Here is a 10,282-nt window from a genome sequence, read left to right as displayed (position 1 = left end):
AAGTTGTTGTTACAATATATACAAGTTAAATATCAAATTTGTACATAAAACCAAGTTTTAGATAACCAAGAAACTTAAATATGCAATCATATTCCAATTTCAAATTCTTTCTAGAAACATGTTACCAATAAATATGCAAGAAACAATACTTAATAAAGGAGAAGATTGGTAAATACCTGACTGTTCTCATCTTGCAATAGTATTAAGAGTCCTACACAGATAAAGTCATTTTTCAACAAAACAGGGTGCACTGGCAAGTCACTCTTGCAACTGGGATGAGTCACAAGTTCTAGTCGCCAGTTGCCAGACTAGGCCAGACTGTACTTTTTGTCCTATAGTTATCCAATTGGCCTGACTCTTCATCTTCCTGTATGCTTCACACTTGTGCTTCATTTTGGCAAGTCACCACTCGCAAGTCCAATCGCGGTCACCTTCTTGTTGCACACTCTTGATCAAATCTTCACACTCTCTCACACACACAACTCTTACATTAATTATTCCTACCTAAATACAGGGTTTCTAAATTCTGAATTACAAACAAATTTGGCATAGAATAAAACCAACACATAGTTGAATAAATTTATCTTTACAGAAAAGAATCTAGAGAAAAAGAATCCCTTACACTACAGATATGCAATGCTCTAAGTCCTCTATAACTTGCCACCCAGAGTTGCTGCCAAGTGGCCATGGTATCAGACTCCCTGTTTTTCATTTAGATGTTGAATGAACTGAGTGATCGATATTGTGAATAACTGTGTATATGAGAAACCAAAACATAAAAAGAAAAAAAAAATAGTATTGGGTATATGGTGTGATTGATGGCCGCATATCAGTGTATAAATTTTTGCAGTTTAGTTATACACAGCTCTGCTTGCTCTATTATATTGATCTGACAAGACAACAACATTATATTTGTTTTTGGTTTTTTAGTTAACAACTTTATATTTTTCTATTATTTTAGATGCATGTGTAAAGTGTGCTATTTGATTTTTCTCGGGAGAAAGTCTATGCACCCAAAAAATTTCACACTTGTCCTCTGGGCAAAAGTTATTTTTGCCAACTTATTTTACAATTTAGCTTATTTTTGCCAACTTATTTTACTATTTAACTTATTTTTGCTATTATTTATGAATCCTACTACACTTTTTGGTACTATTAATGGATCTTATTGTACTATTTCAACTAACTTTTACCTTTATCTATAGTACTTTCAGCAAAATAAGCGAATCCCAAACGGACCCTTGGTTATAGGGACGAAGGAGGCTTTGACCTGAGGGGCCCAATGACCCCTAATGATTTTTTTTTTAATATTAGAATATTCACATGTATTAATTTTAGTATATTTTTTCTATAAATTACATTTTGTGTCTCTTAATAATATTATTAATTCTTTTAAAAGTAACGCTATAATGACAAACTTTTTTATGACATTTTCACAAACTACTAAGGTACTAAATTCTTTTTAGTTTGCATTTGGACCTACCACTTATATCATTTTTTTTACTTACTAATAATCACTCACCACATCGATTGTGTGTGTTAGAGTTTCAGTCTTTTTACTTTCGTGTTTGTATAAAAAAAAAAATGTTTCCTCAAAAAAAAAAAAATATATATATATATATATATAAGGATGTTTCACCCCATACTATTATTATAAAGGTTAGGCCATTTTGTAGTGGTACTCTGGTTATGTAATATATTATAAGCCTATTTAAAAACTCTATATATTACTTTTGTATTTATGTGTTTTAATAAGTATTATTGTTTCTTTAACAAAAAAGAAAAAAAGAAAATCCTTTTAAAGGCCATAAAAAATTTATAGATCTAATATTTAAAACAAAATATATAGCCCAACAACAAAATTGCCAATAATAAAACTAAAAACAATTAAGCTCAATCAACCGATTTTACCAAAAAAAAAAAAACTCGGGCATTTAAAACTTTTTAAACAAAATAATTTTGCCCTTACCCAATAACAGCCATACACATCAAAAACACTAATAAATAAAATAACCCTAAGCAGTTAAGTAACAGAGTCGGAGGCCAAAGCCGCCCACCTAACTTCAAGTTCTAGCTCCATTCCTACTTGGTTAGAACAAAGTTTATCTCTAAACTAGTTTAGAGAGAAATCATTCAAATTCCTCCTATATCTTTTTAGAGAGAAATCTTTTTGTAGTGGTACTTTGGTTATGTAATGTATTATAAGCCTATTTAAAAACTCTATATATTACTTTTGTGTTTGTGTGTTTTAATAAGTATTACTGATTCCTTTAACCAAAAAAAAAAAAAAAAAAACTCATTTAGAGGTCATAAAAAAATTTATAGATCTAAAATTTAAAACAAAATATACAATCCAATAACAAAAATTGCCAATAATAAAGCTCAAAACAATTAAGCTCAACCAACCGATTTTACCAAAAAAAAAAAAAAAAAAAACTCTAGCGTTTAAAAGTTTTTAAACAAAATAATTTTTTCCTTGCCCAATAGTAGCTGCACACATCAAAAACACTAATAAATAAAATAACCCTAAGCAGTTAAGTAACAGAGTTGGAGGCCAAAGCCGCCACATGCAACTAGAAGCAAAGCCGCCCCCCTAACTTCAAGTTTTGGCTCCATCCCTACTTGGTTAGAACAAAGTTTCTCTCCAAACTAGTTTAGAGAGAAATCCATCAAATTCCTCCTATATTTTTTTATTGGGTGTGAAATTTTAAAATCTAATTGTTGAATTGTATGTTTTTTATGTTCTTAACATACATGTCAAGTTTTATTTAAATCGGGTGTTATTTACTATTTGATCAATAAATTTATTTTTATGCATAACTTTAGACTACAAAAACTTGAAATTTAGACATTTGATTGATATCAAAGTTATTGATCTTTGATCTTCTTGAAATTTTGCAAACATGAAGAATATAATAGGAACATACAATCCAATTGTTATATTTTCGAAATTTACATTCAATAAAGAAAAACTATAAGAGCAGTTTGAAAGGTTTCTTTTCAAAGGTTTTTCTCCAAAATAGTTTAAAGATAAACTTTTTTCCACTTGAACATTGTTATGTGGTAGATAAAAAATTAATATCAGTGATGCGTTCAGACAATATCCAGTAAAAAATTTCTAATTTAATTGTTGTGAAATTTTTTGTGCTTGTTGCATGCTCTTTGTGTTGACTAAAAGCTTTTTAAATTTTTTAATCACATGACAGGCTTAAGATGACAACTAAAAAGAAGCTTTTTTCATATAAATATTTATTAAAAAAATTTATATCATAAAATATTTAACTTAAAATTTATTTTTCTTGCCTTATGTAAATATGCAAACTAACTAATTAAGATTATTTTTGTACAAAAAATCAAATATCATGGTCATGCATGAATTTAATAGAAATGGATAAAGTAACACTCCCTTCTTCGGTTGACATTGTGGAGTGTTTGGTAGAGGTACAAATTCTTCAATTTGCAGTGAATGTGCTTTCTGCCTTTCTCCTCTATAATTTAGGAGGATGATTCTAAGTGTTTGTTTGGGATCTGCTTATTTTGCTGAAGGTGAAAACTTTTTGTTGAAAGTACTGTAGATAAAGGTAAAAGTTAGCTAGAACAATATAGTGGGACCTATGAACAACATCAAAAAGTGCAGTGGAACCCACTAATAGTAGTAAAATAAGCTAAATGGTAAAATAAGTTGACACCGGTATACAGATTCATGACCCTTGTAGAGACCTTTTGCGTAGTCACTTTCTCCTGTATGCATAGACAATGTAACTTTGTAGTTCACAACCTAGCTATCAAATTTGAAGGCATTATCTACAAAATAAACCTTGTCAACTAGTTGACCATGATTTCCACAAAGTCAATTTGGCAAAACAAAGCGTCGATTTAATCCGTTGTGGTTCAAAGATTATCCTAGTTGGTTGGAATATAGCATTACAAAAGATGTTGCATATTGTCTATATTGTTATCTATTTCGACCTGATAGTGGTGATCAAGGAGGGGGAGACTCATTTGTTATTGAAGGATTCAAAAATTGGAAAAAAAAAAAAAAAAAGAGGAGAAATAATAGAATCATGTTGGGGATCACAGCAGCGCACATAATATAGCTCAAAGAAAATGTGAAGCTTTGTTACACCATAGACAAAGTATTCAAACAGTTATAAACAAGCAACCGGATGTTGAGAAAAGGGAATATTGAACTCGTTTGAATGCATTGGTGGATTGTATTTGTTTTCTACAACGGCAAGGATTAGCATTTCGTGGCCATGATGAATCTAAATACTCCAATAATTAAGGAAATTTTCTTGAATTATTATGGTTTCTTGCAAAGCACAATGAAGAAATTGATAAGGCAGTCCTTGAAAATTCTCCTGAAAGTCATCAAATGACCTCTCTTGATATCCAAAAAGAAATAGCAAATGCTATAGCTGTTGAGACAATAAATGCTATTATTAAAGATATTGGAGAATTATTATTTGCTATTATAGTTGATGAACCATGTTATATGTCTACTAAAGAACAATTGGCAATTGCTTTGCGTTATGTAGACAAATTGAGATATGTGAATGATGCTTTTTAGGCATTACACATGTTAATAATACATCAGCAGTGACACTAAAGAGTGCAATTGAGGAAGTATTTAATAAATATAGCTTAAGCATTAGTAGATTGCGGGGACAAGACTAGGAAGGGGCAAGCAACATGCGAGGTGAGTTAAATGGACTAAAAACTCTTATTTTGAAAGATAATCCTTTTGCCTATTACGTCCATTGCTTTGCACATCAGTTTCAACTAACATTAGTTGCAGTAGCAAAAAATAACATCCAGATTGCAACCTTTTTAAACTTGGTTGCAAAGGTATTCAATATTGTTGGAGCATCATGCAAACGTCATGATATTCTTCACAAAAAACGTAGTGCTAAAGTTATAGAAGAACTAAAAAATAATGAAATTTCAACTGGTCGTGGCTGGAATCAAGAAATGAGTCTAAAAAGACCTGGAGATACACGTTGGAGTTCTCATTTTGGTGCACTTGTTAATCTTATTCACACGTTTTCTTCTGTAATTGATGTGATTGAAACTATTATAGAAGATGGTTTAGATTTTGATCAGAGACCAAAAGCAAATATCTTAATTGGTTTACTCCAAACATTTGAATTTGTGTTTGATTTACATTTGATGAAAGGTGTGCTTGAGATAAGTAATGAGTTGTCACAGGCATTACAATGAAAAGATCAAGATATTGTGAATGCTATGAAGTTGGTTGACATTTCAAAGCAACGTTTACAAGTCATGAGAGATGTTGGGTGGAACTCTTTGCTAGAGGAGGTTTCTGCATTTTGTGCAAAAAATAATATTGATGTTCCATATATGGGTGATTTATATCAACCTCAGCCACGACGAAAAGCTTAAAACATGAAAAATTCAGATCATTATGAAGTGGAGCTTTTTTTAATACTGTTATAGATATGCAATTTCAGGAACTTAATAGTTGTTTTGAAAATTCTGAATTATTACTTTGTGTTGCATGTTTGAACCCAAATAACTTATTTTTAGCATTCAACAAGGAGAAATTGATTCGGCTTGCTCAGTTTTATCCAAGTGATTTTCCAATAGTTCAAGTTTCTTTCTTGGATAACCAACTTGAGACATACATCCATGACATGTGGTCCATTGAAGAGTTTTTAGCACTTAAAGGAATTGGACAGCTTGCTGAAAAGATGTAGAATTGAAAAATGATGTTTTATATCCATTGGTTTACTCATTAGTGACTTTGGCATTGATCTTACTAGTTGCAACAGCTATTGTTGAAAGAGCTTTTTCAGCAATGAACATAATTAAAAATCGATTAAGCAATCGAATAGGAGATCAGTGAATGAATGATTGCTTAGTCACATATATTGAGAAAGATATATTCAAGACTATTGAGTGTGAAGAAATCATGCAGTGGTTTCAAAATATGAAAAATCGTCGAGGGCAATTGAGTAAAATAAGCTAGGTGTTAAAAAATGAATTAAAGTTTACATTTTATGTTAGATTCTGTATGACAATTACATTATCATATAGTTGTTTATTTATTTTGTTATTAATATTGATTAATTTTTTAAATTAATTTTTTACTTTCAATCTTTCAATCTTGTCTTTTAATTTTGCCCCCCCTGACCTAAATTTCTAGCTCCGCCACTGCTTCCCCTCATATGAAATAAGATTAGATAACCAAATCCTATACATCACATCACACTAATTACAAAAGGTGTAAATATCTAAATATAACCAAATCCTTATTGAATTTAATATCGTGCATCAAACATAATTCACACGTTGTCCTTTTCCTAATTTTACCATTATTATTCAGAATCCAAACAAGTAGCAACTCCATCACTAGAAAAACAAATCTTAAAACAGCATAGACATCAAAACAAACCATTGCTTTGCAATAACAATGTCAGGTACTCCTCCTGGATTCAGAACTTTTCTTGAAGAGCCAACTTAACACTTTGGGTGATTGCAGCACTAGACTGGTTCTGAAATAGAAGCTGCTTCAACAATAGCACCATTTGATTTCTGTTGAACTGCATCTTTTTCAGATTTTGAAGCAATACACTGCTTGTAAAGCTGTCCCAATTTCCTTCCTAATTTTTCAACAACAGCATCATCCAATGTCGGATTTTTATATGTTTAAGAATTTTCAATTGATTTTGAAGTAGGCTGCTTGTAAATCTTTCCCAATTTTATTAGTAAGTTTCCAACATCAGGTTTTTTAATTGATTCTGAAGCACTATCTTGCATGTAAACCTGTCCCAATTCTGTTAGTAAGTTCAATTCGGGAATCGGGATATCTTACAGCATATATTTAGGCATTAAAATAAAATAAAATATAAAAAAGGTATATTTATACAAGTATACAACATAGTTCTTCCACACACGAATTTCCTGGTTTTTTTTTTTTTTTTTTTAAAATGCTAAGGACGTACGTGTTCAGTTTGAATTAATTTTTTTCTTAAATGCATAAAAATATTATTTAATATAACATTAAATGCATCTTAACTACTACCCTTATGGCATTCATTAACAAAATGACAAAGTTTATCTACAAAAACAGTTATAGCCTAAGGCTACAAACTGCTCTAATAAACTGATATGTGTAAAAAATGGCACATGCATTGAACATGATTACTTAACTAATCTTAATCCAACTAACCCTAGTTAACTACACCACCTATTAAATAAATAAATAAATAAATAAAAAGTAAAGAACCTATTACCTATACGTATACTCTCTCTCTCTCTCTCTCTCTCTCTCTCTCTCTCTCTCTCTCCGTAAGTTGTAACCTAGAAGCCTAGCTCCAACCGATCACCCCAGGCCTTCTTCTCCCTCCACCTCCGATCACCCCAAACCATCCTATCTCCACCGCCGGCCTACCCAAACCCTCCTTTGTCTCCACCACTGGCCCACCCATTCTCCGCAGCTCAAAGCCACCTCTTGTACGTCGCTCCACCACTTCACCTTTTTTTTTTTTTTTTTTTTTTTTTTTTTTTTTTTTTTTTTTTTTTTTAAAATTTTTAGAAAGGTTTCAATCTGATTCCTCATTAGGTCTCACTTTCTTCAATTTGGTCAAGAATGATTTAAGTCTTAGACCCACTATCCAAAATTACTGTATTATTATTCATATTCTAACTTGGTCTAGAAAATTTTTTCAAGCCACGAACTTGTTGTCTAAATTGATAGAAATGGTTAAGGTTGTTTCACTAGATGATGGTGATGTTTTTGAAAGTTTGGTCTTATGCTGTGAAGATTGTAATTGGGATCTAGTTGTCTTTGATATGCTTATTAAGGCTTATGTGAAAGCCAACATGATTGAACAAGGTTTTAGGACTTTTAAGAGGTCTGTGGAGGTTGGTTTTGTCCCTAATGTAGTTGCTTGCAATTTTTGTTTGAATGGGTTGGTGAAGCTTAGATGTGTTAATCGGTGTTGGGAGGTATATTAAGAGGGTTTGGGGGTGCCGGTGGAGTTTTGGATTTTCTGGTTTTGTTTGAGAGAAATAGAGAATATGTATAGGTATAGGTTTTTATTTTTTTTCATAGGTAGTGTAGTTAACTAGGGTTAATTGAGTTCAATTTACTTAAGTAATCATGTGCAGTGCACATGCAATTTTTTACACGTCAGTTTATTAGAGCAGTTTGTAGCCTTAGGCTACAACTGGTTTTGTAGCCAAACTTTGTTCTTAACAAAATCCTTAATTTATATTAGGAAATGTTAACAGATGTCCTAAGAGTATTTATCAGTGAATAATTTTAGAAAATTTTTAATGGGAAGAGAAAAAAATAATTAATATTTTGATAGCTTTTTCTATTTTCCATAAAAGTGGTATCAAAACTTTCCTAAAATGGTTAATTAATGATTGCCCTAAGGACACCCATTAACATGACCAATTTATATTTTCTACCCATATTGCTATATTAATCCTTGTAAGGAAATAAGTATAGCGAAAAGAATTTAAATCATTTTCTGATGCAAGCCTTTTTAGCTTTCCCTAGAAAGAGTGAGTGGTCCTCAAAGTGAGCCACAATCCTTAAGTGAGTGAGTCCCTAAGTAAAGAGGTTGAGGCAGTCTCTCCTTAAGCGAGTATTGATTCCTTGAGTTTATCCTATTTCTTTACTGTAGAGAGTAATAGTTTTAGCCAATTATGATTTTCCATGTCATATCACTAAATTCATGTAGTACGTTCAAAATGGCTGATTATAGGGTGCTATGTACTAACTTTTTTTTGAGAGGAAGGTGCTATATACTACTTAGTAGGCTACACTATTTAATTTGAAATGATACAAGCAGTTTAGTTAAATGTTGTTATATGTTATTTTAAGTTCAATTAAGTTAAATGTTGTTATATGTTTTTTTTTTTTTTTGATAAGTAATAAGTTTTATTGATATAAAAAAGGATCACCCTAGCACATAGGGAGTGTACAAGGGGTCAACAACTCAAAGACAAAAATTACAAGAATCAAGGAAATCAAAATAAGAAGGGAATGATTGGTTTTGCATAGCAACCAACCAATTCAATAAAGTGCTAAAGAAAAATGACTTGAGGTTTGGTATGGATCTCTTAATATCCTCAAAACACCTACTATTTCTCCCCCTCTAAAGACACCACATTAAGAAATGGGGCACAATTAACCAAATAAAACCATTTCGGTGACAACCAAACCTACCTTGCCAACATTCTAAGAGCCCTAAAACGGATTGCGGCATAACCCAGCTTACTCCAAATAAACCCAAAACCATAGCCCATAGCTCCATAGCAACCAGACAATGAAGAAATAGATGGTCAATTGATTCACCATTACACTTGCACATGTAACACCAATCCAATATCCAAACCTTCCTTTTTCGTAAATTGTCAATCGTCAAGCATTTCCCTAAAGCAGCAGTCCAAACAAAGAAAGCTACTCGAGAAGGAATCTTCTGTTTCCAAATGCTTTTCCAAGGAAAACAAAAGTCAGTAGAGCCCACTAAAATTCTATAATAATCATTAACCTTAAACCCCTTATCTCTACTAGGCGTCCAACACATCTTATCCTCACCAAACCCCCTTATTGAAGAACCATATATAGTATCCAAGAAGCTTGACATAGCCTTTAATTCCCGAGCATGCACACCTCTAAAGAAACTGATATCCCAAACAAGGACGCCATTGGTGTACTTTATAAGTGCAGCCACACTAGCCTCCTTATCCCTACAAAATCTAAATAACTCAGGATAACTAATTGCAAGGGATGTCTCACCACACCAACGGTCTTGCCAAAACTTTACCCTAGACCCGTCACCAATATCATACAGAATATGGCATGAAAAAGAAGGCCATCCCCGACTGATATTTTTCCATAAACCAACGCCATATGGACCATTAACAGATCTGGTACACCAGCCCCCCCATACACATCCATATTTCACCTCTATTACTTGCCTCCAAAAGGCATCCTTCTCAATCCCAAATTTCCGTAGCCACTTCCCAAGCAAAGCTTCATTAAAAAGTCTTACATTCCTTATCCCCAAGCCACCCGATGAAATGGGGGAACAAAAAGTAGCCCATTTAACCAGATGAAATTTAGGTTCATCACCAATGCCACCCCATAAAAAATTCCGCTGAAGTTTCTCAATCCGGTTAGCCACAGCAGCAGGCATAGGAAAAAGAGATAGAAAATAAGTGGGTAAATTAGATAGAGTACTTTTAATTAAAGTGACTCTACCTCCCTTGGATAAGTACAAACGTTTCCACTCCGCTAATCGCC

General features: G+C 32.4%; 1 protein-coding gene across 1 annotated transcript; it reads left to right on the top strand.

Annotated features, from left to right (window-relative positions):
• The first annotated feature begins 4,692 nt into the window (after positions 1–4,692).
• LOC136062078 (uncharacterized) lies at positions 4,693–5,717 on the top strand. Its single transcript, XM_065760708.1, has 2 exons — positions 4,693–5,208; positions 5,472–5,717. Exons 1-2 carry the CDS (start codon positions 4,693–4,695, stop codon positions 5,715–5,717), a joined length of 762 nt encoding a protein of 253 aa, XP_065616780.1.
• Positions 5,718–10,282: the final 4,565 nt, after the last annotated feature.

Source organism: Quercus suber, unplaced genomic scaffold (genome assembly GCF_002906115.3).
Source record: "Quercus suber isolate HL8 unplaced genomic scaffold, Cork oak 2.0 scaffold_379, whole genome shotgun sequence".
Taxonomy (NCBI): Eukaryota; Viridiplantae; Streptophyta; class Magnoliopsida; order Fagales; family Fagaceae; genus Quercus; species Quercus suber.
Note: the sequence above shows the minus strand (reverse complement) of the source record. Positions and strands in the feature narration are given on the sequence as shown.

What these genes read in the sequence shown, in the direction of transcription:
- LOC136062078 (XM_065760708.1), top strand. Translation starts at nt 4,693, where the DNA reads ATGCGAGGTGAGTTAAATGGACTAAAAACTCTTATTTTGAAAGATAAT. An exon ending in TAAGTAATGAGTTGTCACAG is followed by an intron (nt 5,209 to 5,471) that starts GCATTACAATGA and finishes ATGCAATTTCAG; the next exon opens with GAACTTAATAGTTGTTTTGA.